A 24,928-nucleotide genomic window follows, 5' to 3' on the forward strand; every position below is an offset into this window, starting at 1 on the left:
AACATTAGGAAGAATAAGAGAAAATCCTTTAAAAAAAGAAATTATTTAACCTCATAAAAATCATTGCATTTAATGTTCTCATTTCTTAGCAAACAAGAAAACCTTATCATGGCACTGAGGATGACTCTTCTAATAGCACAGTAACAGAACTGAGACTCAGGAGACAAGAGTTTAAGTCATATCTACGAGTAAGTGTTGTATATTATTAGGGAGTTACCTAAATTCTGTACATCTGTGGTCCCTCTGATTTTAATTGGAACAAATGATTCTTGCATCTCAGATTCAAGTTATCAGGAGAAAAATATAGGCTGGTTATATTAAAATGTTTAAAACTTTCAAGTCATCATAATGCACGTTTATTAAAATCTTTCTTTTGAGTGCTGGAGAAGTTTTAATTTTTTCTCTGAGTGACTTTGGCAAACCAAACTGTTTCCTTGCATTCACGTGGAATCTTTCACAGCTTAAAATATTTGTGGAGGTCACCACAATATATGGTTTCAAGATTTTTTGCTAACATTTTGGGTGCAATTTTATTTTAGTGTTATAAAATGCACATACATTGAGTGTTAGAGTTAAATAAAGTTATCTTTCAAAAATGTTCACATTGTGTGAAGAAATGAACATCTGTTTTATGGGCTAATTATGTGATGTGTAGCAAGATTTTTGTTGTTGCTGTTCATAGCTATGTTTTGAAGGATTGGTCAATGAGCCATATCGTAAACACTGTTAAAATGGAATTCTTGTGCATGAATAAATCTGAACTTTTTTCTGTACTCTCAGCAGATTTTCCTTTTTAAAAGATAAACTTGATTGTAAATGTGTTTTATAGTCAGAATGAAACAACTGACTTTAAATCATTTTAACAGGCAAAAAAATAATCTGATTGAGTTCAATGCTTCCATACCAAGAAACTATTCTTTGGTTTTGTTACTACTGGACACTAAGCTGAGCTTCTGTGAAATAGGGACCAGAGGAGAGAAATATGGATGATTCTATGAAGAAAGAAAATGCTTCCTAGTTCAGGATTTGCATCACATTCAATTGCATTTGGCAGAAGAGGAAAAATGCTAGTGCAGAGAAAGCAATTGCTGACTGCTCTGGAGGGTAAGAAGCACTGTTCTTCCTTAATCCTGTGTGTATGTGGCTTTAGAAGATCTGCTTATTGTCACTTGCCATTCAGATGAGTACTTCTCCTGCTCTCAGTTTGCCTTTCAAGTATTGCAGGGATGAGAGGTAATGGGCCATTTTGCACAGCTTATAGAAGCAAAGTGAAAGCAGCAATTTCTCCTTCAGAAAGCTACTGAAATGTTACCTGCAGTGAGCATATGTTTGGCAACGGCAAGGTCATGTACTTGGCCATTTAAACAGTTTGATCAAAGCCAAAGGAGTGTTTTGAAGTGCTACAACTTCACTGGGGGCTTATGACTTGCCTCGAATATGTCAGCACCTTTTTTAACTAGCTAACTTTCAGTCAGTTAGGTAATATTTCATTTTAATAGTTTCTTGAATTGAGCTAATCTATTTATTCTACCAGTGCTGTATGCATTTCATAGCTGTGGCTTTGTTAGATGAAATGATTCTAACTAGATTTAGGCTTTAAGGATAAATAGTGTGGTAGATAAAGCACAGGAATTTTGGAAACAGACTACCTTGATATGTTAGTTAACTTTCTGTTACTACAGCAAAATACTTGAGATAATAAACTTACAAAGAGGAATGGTTTGTTTTTTCTAACATTTTCTGAGGTTTTACTTCATGGCCATTTGTCCCATTGTTTTGGGGCCTGTGGCAAGGCAGCACACCTTGGGGGGAGTGCATGAACAAGTAGAGCTGTTTACATTTTGGCCACAAAGTGAGAAGGAAAGACTGGAACAGGAGACTGGAATCCCATAATTCCTTTTGAAAGCATGCCCCAACCACCTAAAACTCACTAGGCCCCATGCCTGAAAAGTTTCTACTGCCTGAAGCCTAAACCTTTCACACTTAGGCCTTTGGAGGATATTCTAGATCCAAACTAAATAACTTAAGCCTGAAATGCCAGCTCTGTCACTAATTAACTTCATTATTTTGGAAATTTTATGTAATTTCTCTCTGTTTCCCCATCCAAGGATGAGGAACTATCTCAAAAGAGGGTTGTAAAGATTACATAAACTGACATAAGTGAGTTTCACATATTTTAAATATTCCATTAATGTAAGTTGTTTTTACTTAAGAACAAAAAATGTTGATATTTTACTCAATCCTTTTTTTCTGATCCAGAAAAATTAATGATACTGACATACAATTGATTTTGAAACATTTATTGACTATGTGTACCACGCTCATACTACTATCACAAGAACTATTGAAGGCATAAAAACAGATTATTTCCTCTTGAATGAGTACAATGCATACATAAAGATTCTGTTCTACTTTTATTTTATTTTGTAGTACTGGGGCTCAAACCCAGGGACTCACACATACTAGGCAAGCACTCTGATACTGAGCTCCATCCCCAGCCTTTTGGATACTTCCGGCAGTTTTCAAGGCATCTTTGAAATTGGTTTTGAGTGAATTAGTTGAGTAAGCAAGTAAAATATTAAAAAGCTTGAGGCCAAGATGCCAAGTTGAAGACACTAAGTAAACGGACTGTAGTCTCTTTTGTGTTGATTGAGACTTATGGAACTTTAGTATCACATTTTTGTGATAATAAGGTTTCAAATGAAAACACCCTCTGATTCTCAAAGACAATGCCCAATGAACAGTTCATGTTTGTTGAATAACTTTCCATTCAGTTTACAAAGCAGTTTCATGTACAGGATTTCTCACATTCAGCACTGTTGACTTCTTTGGCCTAGATGATTGTTTGTAGTACTATCCTATGCATACATGATATTATCAGCATCCCTGGTCTCTGTTCACTAAATCCACAACTCTCCCCTCCACCCCTCTCCAGTTATGATCACCAAAAATGCCTCCAGATATTATTGTCATGAGTATCAATATGACCTCCTTTTGAGAACCACTGATTCTCAGCTTACTCTCAGTTTCTTATAAGTGTGATGATGGTATTAGGCTTCCAGTTTATGTCGAAGGAAATTTCAGAGCACTTAAATTGTTTATGCAGTGTCTTCTGGCTAGTGACTCCTGGAGTCAACACTTGAATGCAATGGGTCTTCTAAATCTGATTCCTACACCTCTTTCTGAGTTACATGACCCTAGGTTACATCAAGGTCAACACATCTAGAGCAGGCAGAGTTCACGTCATTCCACAAAGTGTTTGGGCAGCCTGACTGATTCATCTGAGCCACACTAATGGTCATACAGCAGCTCTTCAGCTACATAACTGTTCTCTAGGCCTTTTTGGAAAACATGAAATGGCCACAGTGATGGTTTCTGGAAATCAATGATACTTCCAACAGGAACATGTTATTTATCTATTCTCTTTTTTTGGTGCTACAGATCAAACTCAGGGCCTCACATATGCCAGGCAAGTGCTCTATCACTGAGCCATATCTTCAGCCCTATTTACTTATATTAAAAGGCAATACAGTATGTATCTTATTTAGAGAGAAAGAGTAGCTTGGTCCAATTTTCCTGCCCATGGACAAGGATTCTTGATGTGGAAGGATACTCTGATTTTTTGTTTATATTTGTGATAATTTAATTCAATTTCTTTCTTTTTCTCTTAGAGAACAAAATATCCTGATCACTTCTGGAGGGAACAGGTAAGGGGAAGTGTGTTTAATGTCTAGAGTCTGGTTTAAATATTTTGTGCAAACTGTCCTGTGAAATACAATTGCTACTGCTTCCAGGAGGTTTGACAGATACAAGAGATCTAAATTTTACATAACTGTGAAAATAAATTAGGGCCTTCTCCAGAAGATGCTCCCTGAACTATAAATCTCCTTTGCAATTTCAAATTCTATCTAAACAACATGGCATTAAAATTCATTCAATAAGATAAGCTGGGCTAGAGCAGGTGTACATGGTGATCACAATTAATAGAAAGAAGCCAAAGAGAAAGAGATAAAATGGAAGCAGAAGAAATGGAATGAGGAAGCTGGAGGGAGTTAGAGAACACCATGAAAATGAAGAATTCAGTTAAAAAAAAAAAAAGAGGTGAGAACTCTTGATTTTAAATTAGATTTCTTTGTATGCATCTTAGTGAGCTTAGTAAGGGTACTCAAAACATATTTTGGCTAAGAAAGTGAACGTTGATAGAAGAGAGATTGACAGAAGGTTTATCATTATTTATAAAAATTACTACTAATGTCATCCCCCAAGTATTCATTGATTTGGCTAAGACCATAATCAAAGGAGTTGAAGTAAAAATGGGATCCATAGCATTGAAACCAGGTTTAACCATCAACTATGAGTTTAGACTGGTAGTTTTCATGTAGACTTAATTGAACTCTGGGGTGAGTCCCTATAATCTGTACTTTTGAAGTACAGATTATAGGGACTCACCCCAGAGTTTCTGATTTGGTAGTTTTAAGGTAAAAGTGCAAATCTTTGACTTTATAACAAGTTCCTATGTGATGTGAAAGCTTCTAGATCAGGAACCGCACTGTGAACTACTGATTCTGGACATTATTGGGACCTATGTGAGACCTATGTGAGCTGTAGGATGTGACTGAAGACTACTGCCATCAAAGTATTTATGTGTGAGAAGTCCTTTGTGTGTGAATGTGTGTGTGTGTGTGTGTGTGTGTATACGCGTATGTATATCATTGAAAAAATGATGAATTTTGTGTGTATATGTGGCAAAATATTAGTTTTTATACCTTTTGGTAAGGTACACCTCTGGATATGCTTTCTTCTTGCTTTTTTTGTGTGTATATACTTATATATATATACATATGTATATATAATATATAATATAAATAAATATATACGTATATATCTTTTTTAAAGGAACATGGAAAACACTCTTATAACAGACAAACTCAGGAAATAACAGTTCTATAGATCACTGATAATACATTTCATAACTTCTCAGAATTCCAGCCCATCAACAATAAGCACAGCATCATGTTTTATATTCATATACTCACTTATGAATCTAAACACTTTGCAACTGACCAATAGAGATTTAGAGAATGACTAACATGAGTTATATGAAGTTCTAAATGACAAAAATATTCTTAAAAATGCGATAATTTAAATATTTCATAATCCATTCCTCAATATTTTTATGCCTCCATAAACAACAACAGATACTTCAGATATCCAGAAAAATAAAATTATTTGCAATGTTGGGATGATCTTATCCAGATTTGTTTTTGTTATGGGGATGAAACCCAGGGTTGTTTACCTCTAAGCACATCTCTAGTCCTTTTTTTTTTTTTTTTTTGAGACAGGATCTTGCTAAGTTTCCAAGGGTAGCCTTGAACTTGAGATCCTTATGCCTTAGCCTCCCTAGTAACTGAAATTATAGGCATGTGCCACTACATTTGGCCATTTTATCCAAATCTAAACAAACATTTTGTGTCTTGTTATGTGCTAGGCATCATACCACTGGTATAAAAACACATTTAAATGATATATTGATCATAATTTTTAAGAAACTAGCACTACATGAAAAAGAAATCTTATAAAAATGTAATTATAAATAATATGAAATTTGCTACAACAAGGTGAATTAGAATAAAAAAGATGAAAGGGAAGATAAATTATACTATAAATGGGAAACTATTTCTAGAATTAGATACTTCATGAATGGAGATATAATACTTTAAAGTTATTTAGGTTATTCAAAATCATAAAGACTAGTAACTTTGGTGTGGCTAACCTACAAAAATAAGAATGTGTCAGCAATTTCTAAGGGATTCTTATTTTTCATCTTACTTGGGCATAAATAAGGGTACACCTACTTGCTTACCATGTCTCTTTCTCTCCCTCCTTCCATCCTAAGTGATTCTTCACAGTTCATTGTTTTTGAAACACATGGCCATTTGCTGATGAGGAAGAGGGCTGACCTGATGTTGTCATAACCTACCAGTATAACTTACTACTATTCCTCAGATCTTGAAATACTCATAATCTTTTAATTATTTACATTCTTGAGTCTGGAAGGACTAGTAAAAGTTGAAGGTAGAAGAAAAAGAAGTTAATGTAGTTCTTGAGATTAGGTAGTATCATTGAATGTATGAACTAGAACTAAATTTCAGAGCTTTGACTTCTAATATAAATGTAAATTCTGTGACATTATATTACTTCTTTTTGAAAGTCATAGTGGTACTGTGTTTGGAAATGCTCAAGATAGAGTAGACTTCAGATGAGAAAAGAAGTTTCCCAGGCCTGGCATAGGAATCCTATTGGTGAATGAGGTGAGTGTGGAGCAGATAGAAAAAGTGGAACTTGAATTAATGCTTCAAGTAGGATGTGTTTCTTTTCAAAAGAACACTTTTAAAAAAATTTAAATACATAGCTGGGTATGGTTACACACTTCTGTAATGCCATCAATTGGGAGGTTGAGATAGGAGGATCACAAATTTGAGGCCAGTCTCAGCAATATAGCAAGGCCCTAAGCAATTTAGCGAGATCTTGTCACATGTTGGGGATGTGTCTCAGTGATATAGTGCCCCTGTGTTCAATCCCTGGTAAAAAAAAAAAAAAAAAGAAAAAAAGAAAAAGAAAGAAAGAGAGAGAGAGAGAGGGAGGGAGGGAGGGAGGGAGGGAGGAAGGAAGGAAGGAAGGAAGGAAAAAGGAAGGGAACAGAAAGGAAAGGAAAGAAAAGAAAAGAATATATGTGTGCTTTAGGAATGTTAGTTATGTCCTTCCTTGGTGGGGTCATTCCTGGACACAGGAATGGACTTCTTTTGTTCTACCTCTCTAAGATAGAAATTACTTGTGATGGACTGAATTGCATTCCCCACCCTCATTTTATATGTTGCAGTCCTACTTCCCCTGACCGTGCTTAGACATAAGGATTTTAGAAAGGAGGTCATAAGGGTGGGGGCCTAATCCTGTAGGATTCAATGAAGTCACAAGGGATAGGGCTCTAAACCAATGGGTTTAATATCCTTAGACAGTGAGGAAGAGACACCAAGCATCTCTTTTTTCACAAGCATAAGGAAATGTCACATGAGTACAGAGCAAGAAGGTAGCCATCTGGGAGCTAGGAAAAGAGGCACCGCCAGAAATGAACTTGCTACAACCTTGATCTCTGATTTCGAGGCTCCAAAACTAAGAAAAATAAATGTCTGTTCTTTAAGATGCAGAGTGTGGTATTCTGTTATGGCACACTGACTTACTAATACATTACTTAATGATAAGAAGCAGTGTATCTTGAGTTTTTCCATATGACCTCACTGACTTCAACAGAAGTCAATAGAATACTACAATTCTAGCTGTGACTAGATGAGTTTTTCTAAAAATATTATGTTTTGAAAGAGCTGATAGTTTCCTTAGTTGAAAGGTTTAAATGCAGTGGTATGAAACTGCCTTACTGTAAAGATGCTCTAATTTTATATAGTAATTTAATATGACAGACTTTTTACCCTTGAAAATGTCCAAATATTCATATCCTTGATAATGAGCACTTCCTGGTATATTTTAACCTTGTTTGCTCAGTGCACTCCTTAAATTCATGTACGGCATGTACTGCAATTAATGCAAACAGAGCAGTCATCAGATCCATTTCATTAAGAAAAGATTAGGTAGAGATTCTGAAATTTTCCCATGAAACTTTGATGTACAATTCACTCCTTAATTAAAAGCAAACAACCTTGCTTTCAGGGATTAGGCTACTTAATTATACAAAAATGGAAAGAATATGTTGATAAAAAGTATTTGAGGAAAAAGGGAAGAAAATCCACCAGAATTTGCTCCAAATATATAACATCTCAGAAAGTGATGTAAATCAAAAACATTTTTGAATAGTCTATGCTTCAGACTTAAGTCATGAAGAATTAGAGTTCCCACTGCAGAATTAAAATTCCCGCTGCTCCCACCACAGACCAGAGCCAAGTTGATGAGTCTTTGGAGAAAAGTGCAGATAATGAGAAAGACTGAGGACTGGCTATTTGAGATTTCAGCATTTATTCTGACCTCTCCTAACTCACTATGTAACCATAGGTAAGTAAGTTAATCTTTCTGTGACTTCATTTTTGTCTTTGTCAAATGGAAATAATAACACCTACTTAGCAGGAGAGTATTCAGAGGTTTAATTAAATTAGTGCTTTGAGCTTCTTAAATGAAAGTTGCCATAGTAATGCAAAGTGCAATTATTGAAGTCATTTTTCCTTTTCCTGTATGGAACATGATGATTGAAACACATTTATTTTAATTGGAAAAATGACTAATTGCCTAGAGAAACCCTTCCTTATGGCATATAATACATGGGACAATAGGTCAAAACTCTTAATAATGAATTGGTTTATAATTAATTATTTAATGATTAAAAAAACCTAATCTGGGGCAAAAGACTTAGTTACTTCAAGAATCATTGAATATGGAAAAAGTTCTAATACTTAGCGGTAAAAGTAATGAAATTTGGCTCATAGTCTGAACTTGAAACCACTACTTATATACAGGGTTGAATCAATTCCCTGACTCTTTCTTTCTGATGAATTGATCACTTTTGCTGTTTGGTAACAAAGCAGTGCTATATGAAAAAAGAGAATGTAAGCTCTCTGGAAAGAGAAAATTTCCACCTGAAAAATATTATTTGTGTATACATACAAATAATTGGGGTGTGACCATGTGATCAAGTGGCTTATGATAAGACTACTGGTAGGCAGAGTGTCAAGCAATTCGGAAGCCCCAATATAAGAATATCACCTATAGTAGTAATGTTTTGAAGAGTGATGATAAGCCAGAATATAAAATTCTGAAAAAAAGAAATGGGATTTAAGTTTCTTTACAAGTGAGTCTGCAAAGACATGAAATGGATGGTAAAGCCAAATGCTAAGAGTTTTAAAACTGAGCAGGGATGCTGTTAGGACCAATAGATAACATGTAACAATGAAAAGCAGACAGGACCAAAACTCACCTCCAAATGCATATGTGTAAGGGGAATTTAGAGAGAAAATAGTTGTCTTTTGAAAGGGAAGTTACATCCTTTGGGGAGAGTCAGGTTTCCATTAGACTCAGCAGAAGTTCTCAGCACTGATTGCTCACTAGAATCTCCTCATAAACTGTAAAAGCAATATTGCTGCAGGGCTCCATTCCAGATCAATTAAATAAGGATATATGGAGGTAGGTTCCATATAACAGAATAAAAAGCAAGCAAAGCATGTAAATATAATCAGCTGATCTTTGACAAAGTCTAAGGTATTGCAACAGAGTGGAGAGTCTTCAGCTGGATATTCACATGCAAAAAAAAAAAAAATTAAACTAGAAACAGAATTTACATCCTTCACCAATTTAAATTCTAATTGTATGGCAGACCTAAACTTAAAGTGAAAAACTGTATAAAAGTCTTAGAAGGTAAACTCCTAGAAGTAGAAAATGTAGAAATGACATTTAGTTGTAACATTAAAGATAAAATCCATGAAGGAAAGAATTGATAAGATGGACTTCATTAAATTAAAAATCTCTGCTCTGTGAAAGACATTGCCAAAATAATGAAAGGCAAGCCACAGATTGGGAGAGAATATTTGCAAAAGATATATCAGATAAAGGAAAGTTACTTGATATACAAAGAACCTTTAAAACTCAACAATTACAATGCAAACAACCCAGTTAAAAAATGGGCCAAAGGCTTTTACACCACACCAAAGTCGGGTGATATTGTTTATAACCAATTTTACATTCCAGAGGACACTCTAGGTGGGTGAGCCTCAAAGGTCTGAGAGTGGAGATATAATCCCATAGTGAATTAGAGTGACCTTTGATCCTAGGTTTTCTGGACCATAAAGAAGTTAGACCTGATGACCTTGGTCTGTGAATGCTGGACACGGGAGTGGGGAGACAGAAGTTCCTTTCCAGGAGCACACAAAGTCCTCTTGCTTTTTTTTTGCACTTTACCATGAGACAAGGTTTGGGGGGACTTTATTTGTAATAAGAGAGACTCCCCCTTTTGACCCTTGCCATTAGAGACTAATGATGAGTATTAACCACAATCCAAATTACATTTTATATCTTCATTTCTCCTTTTTCCATAGATACTAAATATATCAACTTTATTATGGATCTCTGTCTTTAAAAAATAGATTTGATTAATATACTTGATAAAGAATTGTGAATTCTAGTTTCATGGTCATTTCTCATTCTTAGAAAACATATATTGCACGCAGGTGAGCACCTTAGACTTTGATAAATTCAGTATGAGGCAGTTTATAGATGGCATTCAATAAAAGCGAAATAAACTTAACAGGGCCTGCCTGCTAATGACAAGAAAGGGAAAAATGGTTCTCCCTGCTGGGGACTAAAATTCAGCATGATTTTCTGAGGATCAAATTCTGCCGTCTGGTCACTTGATTCTAAGTTTCTGGTAAATGAATCTTTACAACTATTATTCTGAGAATCATGTTATAGAAAAGAAAAACAATGTCAACAAGTACTGAAGGCTTGATATGGTTTGATTTAAGAATTTGGGCAGTCAATAAAATGAACACAGCATTTAGATATAGGAGATAACCTATTGAATCTCATTTTTCTTATTCTCTTAAAACTAAGGCATTTTGTGGCATTAGGAAAGCAAAAATTATGCAGGATAGAACTGTGGGCAAATGGCCCAATACATCTAATTTAATCACTCAATACATATGTCATATATAGTGCTGCAAACTTTATGCCTTTTCTACTTCACTGAACTCTGTTCCCTTAGACAATTACATCACTCTTGAAAGGCATTTGTTTTATTTTTCTAGCTGAAGCAGTGGGTGTAGGAAAAGCTCTGCAGGATGTTCTGGGGAGACTCTAAAGGCAAGTTACTTATTACTGCAACAGATGTTGATGATTTTTAGGGAAATGCTGACTTTCTTTGTGAATCTCTATTTCTCTTAGGAAAAAATAAGGAATTTCCAATTGCCTGCTAGCTGTAAGAACAGAAGGGCTAAACAGCCTAGCTATAAAAGTAGAACACTAAAATTCTGACAAGAAGGAAAAAAGAAATAACAGAGAAGGTTCATCTCAGTTCTTATTAGAAAGGAAAGAAAATTTTCTCTCAGCGGTTCATTCTTTGGTTATGGTTACACATATATGCTTAAGGGAAGGGGGTGCTCAACCCTACATTCCAAAATACTAATCTCTATTCTTTGACTTAAAAAATATAATTAAACTGATCACAAGAATGAAAACAGACACTATCAGTCTTCCCTACTGTTGTTAGTTTAGCATTGCTATTATTTGTATCAGTAGGAGTATTTATAGAAAGTACTATGATAAGCATATTGTCCCACTGTTATAACTTGACTGGTAAAATAACTGAAGCATCACAGACCCAAGAACTGGAATTCTTTTAACCTGCTACTTAATCACTGTGCCTAAACAAAAAAAATTTAAACATATTTTATGAACATACACATAAAATATCCAAAGCGATCCCCAAATTATTGATGAAAATAAACAGCTAAACATTGAACATTAAGGTATTGAACCAGGAGTTCTTTCTCTGAGATAATTATTTTGTAACAATTGATTTCTTTATGCCTTCATTTGTGCACTTATTCATTCAACAACTATTTAGTTGGAAAAATACTATATTTTAGGCACTAATTTTGGCAGTACAATCAAAAACATGAGTAGACAGCTGTGGTCTCTGCCATGATAGAGTTTACTTGGTTTTTGGCAGTGTATGAAAATTAGAGGAAAAGATCGGAGTCGATGATTTGAAATTGAGCCTTGTAGGTATCTGACTGAGGGACATTTAGCAAAGTGACCAGTAGAGAAAATAAGTCCATACAGCATGTAGTGGGGAGCAGAGGGAGTCTCATTGGTTGAGACTACATACTGCTCTTATAAAATCCAAGGCATACTTGGATAATTACTATGGATTAAAATATTTAGAAAAGAAGTCCCTAAGTTTACCTTTAGCTAGTTTCTGTGACCACAGTAATGAGTACCTATATTAATTAATATGGAATTTCATGACGATACCACAAATATTTGCTGAATGAAGGCAAGGAGTATCTCGGTTCAGAATCAACTTGTACATTTCTGGCATTTCCTAGTTTCTTCCTTTTTGTATTATTCATTCTGATCTCAACTCATCTGGGGACTCTCCCTTGTTTTGGTGAAACTGAGATACCAAGTTTTCAAAAAATTTCACTGAACATAAGAAGCTTCAAAATGAGACTGAAGAAGGGTTCCACAAAGGGAGTCCAGCATAGTTCAAACTTGTTTATAAATACTCTAATTTCTCTTCAGATTCATTAGAGGAGGGTTTCCCTCTTGATTTTAGAAACAGTGGTGATTGTGCATTCCTCCAGAGTAACCTACTCAGGGTGAGTTGATGTGTACACTGTTGGTTTCAAGACAAGATTTGTGGAGGAGATTTTATAGTATCATTAATCAGCTTCTGAGAGAGGTGGTCTAACAAAACAGCTCATGTTTATTGAATCCATTTGCTTTCTAAACATTTCCCAAAAATCATTTCATTAAAATCACTATGTACTTCTGCAGAGACAAAAGACCATCATTTCCTTGTAAGTTTATCTGACTTTTTTTCTCTTACTTGGTGCTCCATATGGAATTAGACAAAAGAGGCTATGTACAGGGCCAAGAAGCATAAGTAAAATTTTTAGGTCATTCAGAATGTGGACACTAGATAAACTTAGAGGAAAGAAGGCTTATATTATTTTTTTATGGACAATATATGACTAGACTAGAGGAAATATATTGGAAAAATGGGAAATAAAGTTTTAAATGTCAAGAATTCAGTCAGAACAGCTAGAAATGAATGTAATATGAAACAAGAGATGGATTTGTTACTGAGCAGGGGTGTGTCATAATGCTTTATCAAGATGAACCTGACAGAAGGATGCAGGTTACACTTTGTGTGGAGACTCTGGAGGCAGAGTAATTTGCCAGGTGCAACTTGCAGTACATTTTACAGGTGGAAAATGGTGGGAGCCTGCATCACTTGTGATTTTAGGGTGAGGCCATAGGCCATAGATAGAGGAGAAAAAATCTTTAAGAGGAGAAAATAATAGCTTTTGGTCAGAGGGAAAGAAGATAATAAAACGGTTAAGTGTGTACAGAAGAATAATGATTTTATGGTGAAATATAATGATTTGGTTGGTCAAGTCAGCCACATATAACATCTACAAGTTATCAGGGAAAACTACAATAATACTGTCTTTATTGATTCCATGAGGCTCATAGTCTAGAGTGGAGAGAGACAACTGAATGGAAACTTATTTAAATTAAATACTCTGATGGCTGTGATAAAGGTGAGTATAAGGTAATAAGACAGCACTAGAAAAGGGGCAAATAGCAAGGTTAAGGGAATAGTTAGAAAAGCTTCCTGGGAGAAGCAAAGTCAAAACTGATTTTTGAAATGCATGCAACAAGTAACCAGATAAGAAAGATATGCTTCAGCATCTTGGGAGGTTAAGGCAGGAGGATCTTGAGTTCAAAGCCAGCCTCAGAAACAGCAAGGCACTAAGCAACTCAGTGATACCCTATCTCTAAATACAAAATAGGGCTGGGGATGTGGCTCAGTGGTCAAATGTCCCTGAGTTAAATCCCCAGGAATCCGCTCCTCAAAAAAAAAAAAAAAAAAAGAAAGATTTGATGGACATGCTAGAGGTCAAGTAAATAGGGGCAGAATGATAAGGAATACATAAGTCTTCTTTCCTCTAAGTTTATCTAGTGTCCACATTCTGAATGACTTAAAAACTTAACTTATGCTTCTTGGCCCAATGTATAGTCCATTTGGTCCAAACGTTTGCTGAGAATGATAGAGGGTTGTATGTACTGTGTTAAGATTAGTCTTCGTGCCCTAGGAAAGCTGGTGTAAGAGAGGTTAGTTCATTTATGGATGTGCTGCCTTTCCACTGATAGGACATTTTTATATAGGGATCATTTTGGATAGCCAGTAGTTCTGGAGTTGGAGGTATGAAAGGGGTTTGTAAGTCATTCAGTAACAGCAGAAAACACGAGAGGCTGAGTTCATAAAAGTAGTGCAAAGAGGAAAGTAACTTGAACTTTGAGTTAGTGAGGAGAATATGCATAGGTAGAAAGTTTAATCAAATAATAGGGAGTAGCTAGGCATGGTAATGCATGCCTGTAATCCCAGAGGCTCTAGAAGTTAAGGCAGGAAGATCGCAAGTTCAAAGCTAGCGCCAGCAACTTAGTAAGACCCTAAGCAACTTAGTGAGACTGTCCCAAAATGAAAAATAAAAAGGGCTGGAGATGTGGCTCAGTGATTAAGTGCTCCTGGGTTCAATCCCTGGTGCCATAAATAAATAAATAAATAATAGGAAGTAATATGACATATTTGTCTTTGTTTTAACCCCTTAGAAACTACTTAAAAACATTTGGAAACTGAGTTATCAAACATTCATTTTCATCTCTCCCTTCCCCTGGCATATTCCCTTTCAGTTTGAACTATACAAGCATCTGTGTCCCCGTTCATGCAGACTTTATTGAACTTTAAGAAACACAAATCAGTAGAAGGTTAGTGCTGAAAGAAACCTTGGGGACCTTAAAGTTAAGTGGTTTTTAGAGTTTTTTTTTTTTTTTTCCCCCACAACTAAGTGTTTTGTGACTATAAAAACTCAACACAGAAGCATTTTAAAAAGTAGATCAAAGTAAAGTTGCTTTTATTGGACGTGGTGAGAAAGTGTGTGATTTATTATCTCAAACAAGGTAATTTCATCTATCCTATCATGATGGACTCTAAGGGATTCCTACAGAAATTCCAGTTCTAAAGGACAGCTTTTGAAAACTATTAGCTGGGCACTGTGGCACACACTTGTTATCCCAACTACTCAGGAGACTGAGGAAGGAGGATCACAAGTTTGAGTCCAGTCCAAGAAACTTAGCAAAACCCTGTCTCAAAATTTAAAACAGTGGGGCAGGCATCAGGGTGCTAGAAAGCTTTTATTTAGAGAAAACAAATTTTCTCAAAGACATAGTGTTACACCTAATTTTAGAACAAATACTCTGTCCTCTGGTAGAGGGCTTGCACCATGTGACATTATCAGAAGCATCTACTTGGAATGATTGACAGATGAACATCAGGCTGCCTGTTGGTGCACCCTTGAAAACAGGCTAAGGAAGATGGGGTAAAACCCAGAGGAAGGTAGGCTCCCTAATCTTTCCCTGGCCTGGCAGCACATGTCCCTGTGGTAAAAATCCTGTCTATTTTGCCAAGACAAAGCATATTTCTAAAAAAAATTTTCCTTACTTATAGAGGAAAAAAATGCAAAATAGGGAAGGAAAAGCTGAGTGGGTGAAAAGTTAAAATTACTTTTCCTTTTAAAAATGGATCTTAATGAGGCAAATAACTATGGGAACATTTTTAAGTCACTTTGACCTGGAATAAAATTTCCTGTGCCAGGGAGGACCAACTCACCCACAAGAGTAAATTAAGCCTAGCTGATCTTCTGAATACTTCCTATATTTATAATCTTATCTTATTAAGAAATAGAAATTTATTGACAATAAAATAAATTTGCAACAAATAAAATAAATTTGCAAATGCTAGTTTCTCGTGAATTGTGTTGAATTGTCACTTCTCGAAATACAACATAGATTCAGTGTTTAAGACTCAAATCACTCAATCTCACTCTTCTTTGGTTATTAGCATTTACTGTGAAAATATTCTGTGTCAGCCTCTGAGCCTGGGACTGGTACATAAGGAAGATAACTCATTGACCCAACCCTTGGGGAGTTCACAGTAACTTGAAGGAAACAAATGATTACAATGTGATGTGATAATCTTGGCAATATAAATTTGATATTGTGGAGACACAAAAGAATGACCTTTGCAAACCCTTCAGAAATAAGACAATATTTTAAATGAATTTTGAAAGATTAATAGGAATTTAACCAGAGGGTAAAAGGTCAATCTTGAACATGAATTATGAGGAATCCTTTCATCTGCCATGAAGAATAAGAGCTAACTTTACCAGGGAGCATTCCATAAAGCAATAGTTGGTGGAAGTGGTCATTGGCCAAAGGAAAAAGTAAAACTGATCAAACAGGAGAGGACTCAGAAGTGGGTAAACAAAAGACATATTTCTTAATAGAATATTAGACTTTGGTTGTAGAGATGGAGATCATAGAGGCTGATTAAGTGAGAGTTAAAAACAGCAGGTGAACCAAACCAAAGATAAATATTGAAAACAATTGCCTGGAACGGGAATTGATTTACATGATTAGATTTTATCTTTTCATAAAATATGATAATGTAAGAAATCATTTAACTTCTTTTTCAATGCATACCTCATATTCCAAGGGTAGTTTCTAATGAAGATTAATAAATACACTAGAGAGAATTAAAATACTTATTTTTATTATTTTTGGTTTATATTGGAGTGGAAGCTAATGGATACACCTTCTCAAGTCCTTAGAGGGGAGGTTGAAATCAAAGTAAACTCCACTAGCAGAAACAGCCTCAATTCTGTCTTCAGTATGACTGCATCTGTGTAAGTAAGACTGGAGGTTTTATTTATTTTTCTTTTTTAAAAGAAGCCTTGAAAAAATTTGTGAGGCTGTCCTATAGATCATATACATATCAACTAAAACCTTTCTTTTCTCTGTTAATATGTTACTTCACTGGTAATTTTAGAAAAGGAGTTTGCCATTAAATTTGATGGAGCACACTACATCTGCTCAATTTTAGTCAGAATTCAATGGTGCTGCCAAAAGGCTGCATTGGAATTATAAGATAATGTTCTCTAGACTCAAATAGATGTAGGACAGGCTCCATAATAGCAACTCTTGGGTCACCAAATCTGGCAAGAATGTGCCTGAAAGACTGTATCACAGAAAAATAAGTGGATTGGGTCCAAATATAACAAATCTCTCCAGAACTTTTAAAGAGAACAATTTAATCTTCAGTTATTTTGAAGAAAAAAATAACTTAATGGTAATACTGAGATGTTGATTTCTTTTAATAAAAAAGCAAGTTGAAATTCTTGAGAGTTGCAAGAAAGATCACATTCAGTGCTTATTATTAGGATATTTTAAAAATTGGGGATTAAAGTAATTGAATAAACAGCAATGTTCTTTTTGGTCATGATTTCCTTTGAGAATCTGATGAAAATTGTAAACCTTCTACCACAAAGTATATACCACTGCAGATGCACTTTAAATTTGGCATATATTTCCAGGGAATTCTGCTATCCACAGAAATTCTTTCTTGAACTTGAAGTTGAAGAACAATATATACATATAAAAATAAAAATGTCTGCAGTAGAGAAGAAATATTAGTATTATTTGGTTGATGGATTTCTAGGAACACAAAGGAAGAAGTTAGCTTTTCTGTACGAATCAAGTGACATTCCATTCTTGAAATGAATTGACTATGACATGCTGCTTCTTAGAGAGATCTCTCAACTATTCTCTCTCAACATCATCCGCTACCCCACTGTGCCCCTGGAAAATACCCAATCACTCTTAGTCATATAGATTTCTTTTATTTCCTTCACAGTGGTTGATACAATCAGAACTCATTTTCATTATTTTTTCTGCAGTATGTTCCCACCAGAATGTCAACCCACAAAGACCTTTTTCATCTAATGACAGCTATGTCCCTAGCATCTAGAGCATCATAAGTAACTCACTATTAAGTAGTTTTTAAAATTGTGAACTACCCATGGGCAATATATCCAAATTCATGTGAAGTCAGGATGGTCTAGACAAATGGCTGGCTGGATATGTGTTACTGCAGTATGGTAAACTTCTACAGCATGCTTAAGCTTCAAATGACTAATGCTTCATTAAACTAATTTCTTGCTTCATTTTTAGGCTTTTGTCATGTATTCTAGAAATGTCTGCTGATGTGTAATATTCTCAAGTCTGAATGGTGGTAGGAAATGGCATATTGTAGCAATATTTTAGTCACTTACAAAAATAGATGCAAGCTCTTTTGGGTGCAGGGTGACTTTGGTGGGGATGTAACTTGGTTTTGAACTGCATGTGGTTGTCTGGTTTACAGCAAACTTCTTGCATCCCTGAGATATTCCTAAGAACTCTTCCCCATTCACTTTGTTTCTTCATATCTCTAGGAATAATGTTTCAAGATGGTCATAGTCATGACAGTTAGTGTGTACTTTTGACAAGATGCTACTCCTTGTCTTCTTTTATGTCATTTTCAAGTCATGTTTAACCATAATTAATATTCATGAAGCTTATTTGGCACTTAAGAACTGAGCTTCCAAGGGGATACACTTTATACCAACTAGTTTGACATTTTGTAGACAAGGCAGACCCCAAACAAGATTAAAATTTCTCTAAACCTGATGAAACAGATCAACTAAAAGGGATAAATTGCACAGCATAATTTCAAGATGTGAATCACATAAATCAGTTTGGTCAATTCAGTTTGAAGGAGGATTTTCTTTCTATTCAGTTAAATAGTAGAGCAAATAGTTTTCTAGTCAAGAGAGTTTTTCCTTAACCAAATTTATTATTTCTTAGAAAAGTAAAGAAAAGGTTTTAGTGAAGTTGTTTGTTCTTCCTAATGCTACAATTTTTCATTGTGTATTTTCTACTACAATTTTTCAACAATTCAAAGAAACAAACCTTCTCTGAAGCCATTGACCATGACAAATTATTAGTTAATAGTTTTATGCTGAATTAAGTTGAATTCTAGAAATCGAAACTATTCCACAATCTTGATTTCAGTGTTTACTGAAACTGAAAGCTATTTAGTGACTGATTCTGGGTCTTTTTAGGGATAATGCTTTCTAAGCTATAAGCAGTCAGTGATTTAGGCTTTGCATCATCCTGTAGCATTCAAATTTTAATCCATGCTCCGTGATTCTAGTACTGGGCAGGCCACTTTATAGCAGTCATTCTCATGGTCCACTAGTGATGATGCAAAAGGTGAAGTAGACTTTATCTCTAAATGTTTGGCATTGTCACAGGAGCTCAAGTTGTGCATGTGACAAAAGATGTAATGTTACTTACCTTATATGTCAGCAACATGCCAGTCTTCATTCACTTTTCAAATATATTCTATTTCTAAAAGGCTTGGCTTTTAGAAACTCTGAAATGGCTTTATTTTTCACAATTAATGTTTACTTGAAGGGACACTTTCTATTTTGCTGTCAATTTATTCATTTTAACATTTTATGGAAACAATTCAGTAAACCTAGTGCTAAGAAGAGCCATTAACTTTTTGTTTTATCTATTCTTTAGGGAAATAATGCTCAAGAATTATTATATGTAAAACTTACCTTGTTAGGGAAATAGTTGGTTTTATTATGAAATGAACATAGCACAATTTTTTATAGCTACATTTAAAAAATAATATTTTGGTTAAACATTTGTAGTTCCAAGTTTGATAATGATTTTCAAATAAGACCTGTTTCTTTTTAAGAGTAAAAATAAAAAAGAAGTTAACATCATTTCTGAAAGTAAGATTTTGTCAGAGATAATAATACTGTTAATTATAAAGGCAACATGACTCTGAATAGAGAGATAGGAATCAGAGCTTTTGAGTTTATAAATCATAACTAATCACTCATTATTCTATGTATATACTTCATCTGCTGTTATTTTCTTTTTTATTTCTACACAATTGATGATGCACTGAAATACTACCATTTTCTGAACTTGTAGATATAAGTTTAGGTACAAGTAATAAGCATTTTGATTCAAAGGCCACAAATACAAATAACACACAAACACAATCAAATCATGAACATATTATTATTGGAATGACATGGAAGTTTGTCAATGATTTGGTTAGTTCAGAAAATACCAGTTACACAGTTCACTTATGATTGTTTCTGAGTTTGAATTTTACACCTTGGATTATATGGATGATTTAAAATGCTTATTATTTCCCTCATAAAATTTGTTTTATTTGTTGGAGATGTAAACAAAAACAGTGTTTAGATTAAGTTCTTATCTATTTCAGGCACAAAACTGATGATACTTTAAAAAAAAGCTTTTAAACTATAAATGTTTAATTCAAGTCCCCTTTTTAAACTTGTTACCTGCTTCTAGTGACAATAAAGTTTGTGCTTGCTCTAGCAGCACATACACTGTAAATTATCTATGGGGTGATGAAATCTTACATAGGAAACAATAAGTTGCTTTACAAGCTGTACACAGCACAAATAAGCTATGATCATTCATATTTTGCATGTACATGATATCATATAATTATTTAAAAAACAAATAATGAAGACATTCTATTAGAGGCCATCTACTTAAAATTTCATTTCTGAAATCGACATGATCTTTGTTCCTTATACAAACTCGATATACAAAGTATTGAGTTAGTATATTTTTGTGGTATGTGTACTATGACAAGTGAATCTCCTAAATTTTCCAACACTCTTTTTAAAAGAGAAGACAACACTGCAAAGGACCCCAAATGGTCATTAAACCATGCTAACATTTTTGTAGGCAATTAGAAAAACAAAAAAGAAATCCTTATTAAACCTTATCAGTTTAAAGACTGGATTATTAAATCCTACAATTTTGAAAGTGAGATATTTGAGAAGGATGTTTTACTTGTGACATTTAAAATGAATGACATTTAAATATTAGCATTTCCTTATACAATGCTTTATCTGCAGCATTATATCCTACTTTTTAAAGAAAATTGTGAAATTACATATGTGCTAAATTAAACATAATTTATGACACTTTAAGTATATATTATTTAACAGAATATGGTTTTAAAATTGCAAAATCAATCCATATTAATTTCTATAAAGCTGCCTTAGGGAATCTTTTTACTATAATGCATGGAAAGTTCATTCAAGCTCAATGACATGTTTTATATGTAGATATATGTTTTGTGGAATAATGGACATAAAATATTACTACAGTTTTCCTTTTTTGGACACATCATTTCTGCATGTACAATGAATCAGATAACAAGGGGTTACCTTCTCATCTCATTTTATGAGTTAATTATTTACACATTTGAAACCAAACAAACAAATCCCAAGTCTCTTCATTTTCTTTTGCACAGGTCCTATCAATAACTCTCCAGAACTCATAATCTAAATCTAGAGGACATTATAGAAATCTTCTTTTTAAAGAGGATTTATGTGCTTCGTGTATTTTTAGATATAAGGAATTACATTATTGCAAGTTGTGTGTAAAATAAAATAAATTTAATAAATAATATATTTAATTAATAAAAAACAAAATGTATGTGGTATATAATATATAAGTAGAATCAACTCAAATTCAAAATCTACATCTTTTGCCAGCAACAATATGGGTTGCTTTCAGTGAACAAAGTCACTTGACTGCATTGAATCAGTTTTGCATTCAATGTCAGTGGTCCAATGAACTTGGGGTAAAATAAAAGCTTTTATGTAAGATAGCTGCTTTGATTTTCTTTTACGTTTATAATGATTGTGTAAGGGGGAAAGCCAAGAAGATGCTTCTTGACTACACTTGAAAATTGACTCAAATAATTACTGAGATTAAATTTCAATCTATTTTATAAAAATTATTACTTACTTTCACAGAAGTGAAGAAATACAATTGCACAATGGTGGTTACAATGATAGAAATACATATTGCCAATAAAATGTTAGCAAGAGATTTAAAAATGACTGTACAGCACCGCATCAGAGAACTGTGTTAACAGCAAAATGATTAATATTATTTTTCTATACAAATGAAATCCTTTTTAGAAATAAATGGGGAAAATGCTTTTTTTTTTTTTTCATCCTAATTCCTACCAAAATATTTCCTGATGTGGAGCAAAAGACAGTAAAAAAAGTGACAGTTGTAAAAGAAAGAAAATGACATTCATGCATTTAAGCCAACATCTCTGACTCTAATATAAGGCAGATCATTAATATTTTGCAAAACTATGACTTTAGCCACTTAAGCTCTTCTTAGTGCTTTTCATGACAAGGACATGATAGGCCTTGTAAGTTTAGGGGCTAAGATGTGTTTTGAACACATTTATTTAGACAGACTCAGCAGATTTTTGAAACACCAAATCTACAATAAAAAATGTTTTGCTTTGGAGAAATGATGGAAAATTATAATGAAGAAAAACAGAAGGGTTCCTATTGAGTTTATCACAAATGACAGTGTTTAGATCAATGAAAATAAATCACGTTTGCCTATGTGTCATCCTCAGTCTTAATGATGTGGAAAAGGGTGACATTGAATAGGACCTGGTGGCCATTGTTCCAGGCATAGAGAGCTCTATCTCTTGCATTATAGTCAAGCATGGATATGTGAAAGTATTGGTTATGGAAGGGAATGTCTGTGTACTCATATGTGGAGGTTTTGGTGGAATAGGAATAATACACCTTAGCTCCAGTTAAGTGGGAGTTGGTGACATACAGTGTTCCACAGATCATGAAAGATTCCCCTGCACTTCTCTTGGGGTAGCCAGTGCTCCAGCTCTTCATGACCTCCAAGGTATCTTGGTTAAGTTGGCTGATGACAATATTGCCTGCATTCTGGTTAGTTGCATATACAGCCCACAGCCCAATTTCATCAGCCATTAGATCAATGTCAGAGAATCCACCCCAAGTATAGGGGTAAACGTTGTGAAAACCAGCATATTCCAGGCTTCGTTGAGCAAGCACTCTCCCTAAATCAAAGCTGTATTTGATGATGATGTTACTCTGGTATTTGTTAAAATAGAGTGAGCCGTTGTAGACAACATGGTTAGTTCCTGCCCACTTGAAAGGGAGGTTGTATGTCCTTGATTCAGCCCCGCTGACAAAGTCTGCAATTGACTTGTATTCACGGACAATCTTATTGTTAGTATAACTGTCCATGTACCAGACCTGAGAAGAAGGAGAAAACAAAGGGAGTCACTAAATTTTCTACTTTTAAGAGAATTCCAAAATAAAGACAGTAAGAGTCACCACATATTAATATCACAGTTCTTAGGGTTGGAAGTAAAATTATTTACTGATGAACTGCAGTATTGTGAGAATAGTGCAGACTTTTGTAAAAATATTAGCTTTGTCCATATGGAAAAGAAACAACTGAATTTACTGCCTTGAAGTTGATCAGCTTTTCGCTTTTTTTTTTTTCTTTGTTTTTATTTTTGGCTATTTAAGGCATTATCAAATCGCATCACCTGGTAGATCAATATGATCAGTGATAATTGCCAAAAATACAATCTTCAGCAAATTATTTTTATTCCATGCCTCGGTTTGAAAAAATATGGTCTAATTTCATAGTTCTCATTTCTACTTATTTCTACTTCTTGGGTACCATGCAACTTACTAGTAACATTTGTTCACTGGATCAGCTTATAGGTACAACTACATTTTAATGAACCTGTTGATTTACATAGTGTAGGCATTGCCAACTAATGAAATGGCCCCCAAAATTTTCAGTATTATCTCTTTAAAAATGATCTCTAATATCCCCCAGGGGGATATTAGTTTATTTAGAGAATTAGCTCTTGAGTCTTTTTATTTACTTAGTGATTTTGTTTTCATACTAAGGGGCATGTTTTATAAACAATATACAGGGAATGTTGTATAATAGCAATTAGCACTTTTCAGTCATAAAACAAGACTAAAATCAATAAAAATTGGACTCATTAGACTGGTGAATTATAAGATAAAATGTTTTCCTAAAATAGACTTGGCATATTTTTAGATAGTACTATCAAATGGAAAATATTTCCAAATGATGTTAACACATTTCAAGTTGAAATTAATATCCCTGGAAAAAATAAATAACCCAGTAGAGAACAAGTATAAATAAAACATAATTCTAAGCAAAGAAAGTGTGGAAGCAACATACTCTATTATTTTTTTCAGATGCTAAAGGATCTGTCATCCAAGCGCCAAATCGAGTTCCAGATGTCTTGACTGTCACAGGGCCTGTGATTTTCATCAACTTGCCACATGCTGGAATTAGAGAAACATAAATATGTTGGGAAAACCTAACCACTGATTTCAACACACACACTCTTACCAAGAACAAATGAAGAGATCATTAAACAAGGCAAATCCGTGGGATTAATATCACATATCCTGAATCAATGATCATTTGTATTGCTTCAACACTAAGTTGAACCATGAGTGGTTGCTTTTTTCAATGCTCTTAAACTAAAATATGGAATTTTAAGTGGGTAATGATTTGAAGAATCTGGAAAGAAATAAGTGGGGAAAATCATTATCATTATATCAATATAAAAGCTGTTTCTTTGAAGTAAAGAAGTCAGAAAAATCAAACAAATTGCCCATGGAACTGTGATCACCAACACCCATGTCTCTCCTTTCTAAACTTTGTGATCATTATATCAATATAAAAGCTGTTTCTTTGAAGTAAAGAAGTCAGAAAAATCAAACAAATTGCCCATGGAACTGTGATCACCAACACCCATGTCTCTCCTTTCTAAACTTTGTGACCATAAATAACTTATAGAAACCAGAACAAACTTTACAAGCTGATTTTTAATTTATGTTGGTTAATGAGCAGCTTTCGTGAAAAAATTTCTTATACAGTATAACAATAAAAAAGTTTCCATCACAGTCTACCAGAAAGAAGTAGAGTTTTAAGGAACAAATGTATAGATTACAGGGCCTGATAAACATGCAAGGAATGAAACTTCAAAGTCTCAAGCCCTAAACCCCAAAGTCACATGTAATGGAAGATGTAGAAATGAAATAAATAGTAAAAAATATTATTTTGTTGAAAAAAATTATAAGATTTTTTAACATTTTAGCAGTGATAAGAACTTGGTAATAGTTTGGACTTCATAAATATCAAAACCACCCCAAAGAGAAATCCAAACACTTCTGTGAGATTTTTTATTTTTCACCATGAGAATATGTTTATTTTGCAAATGATTTTTAAGTCTTTCAACACAATTTCCTTATGTTTTTATCTTTTTCTACACTTTTAAGATACTGAATAG

The 24,928-nt window shown here is 34.1% G+C and overlaps 1 protein-coding gene and 2 long non-coding RNA genes across 5 annotated transcripts in view; 1 reads left to right on the forward strand and 2 right to left on the reverse strand.

Moving 5' to 3' along the window:
• Nucleotides 1-24,928, reverse strand: part of LOC306657390 — a 1,092,042-nt gene that overhangs the window by 495,877 nt on the left and 571,237 nt on the right. The gene's annotated exons all lie outside the window — the stretch shown is intronic.
• On the forward strand, nucleotides 945-23,943 carry LOC306657393. Its single transcript, XR_013762783.1, has 3 exons — nucleotides 945-1,104; nucleotides 3,672-3,707; nucleotides 23,826-23,943. It is a non-coding gene; the product is annotated as an uncharacterized lncRNA (long non-coding RNA).
• Nucleotides 19,410-24,928, reverse strand: part of OLFM3 (olfactomedin 3) — a 209,111-nt gene continuing 203,592 nt past the window's right edge. For all 3 annotated transcript variants that reach the window (XM_079133079.1, XM_079133081.1, XM_079133080.1), the window contains exons 5-6: nucleotides 23,809-23,915; nucleotides 19,410-22,832 (exon numbers count right to left, since the gene is read on the reverse strand). In XM_079133079.1, the coding sequence (XP_078989205.1) occupies nucleotides 22,155-22,832; nucleotides 23,809-23,915 (785 nt within the window). In that variant the 3' untranslated portion in view covers nucleotides 19,410-22,154. The remainder of the gene's footprint in view (nucleotides 22,833-23,808; nucleotides 23,916-24,928) is intronic.

Source organism: Sciurus vulgaris (genome assembly GCF_902686455.1).
Source record: "Sciurus vulgaris genome assembly, chromosome: 1".
Taxonomy (NCBI): domain Eukaryota; kingdom Metazoa; phylum Chordata; class Mammalia; order Rodentia; family Sciuridae; genus Sciurus; species Sciurus vulgaris.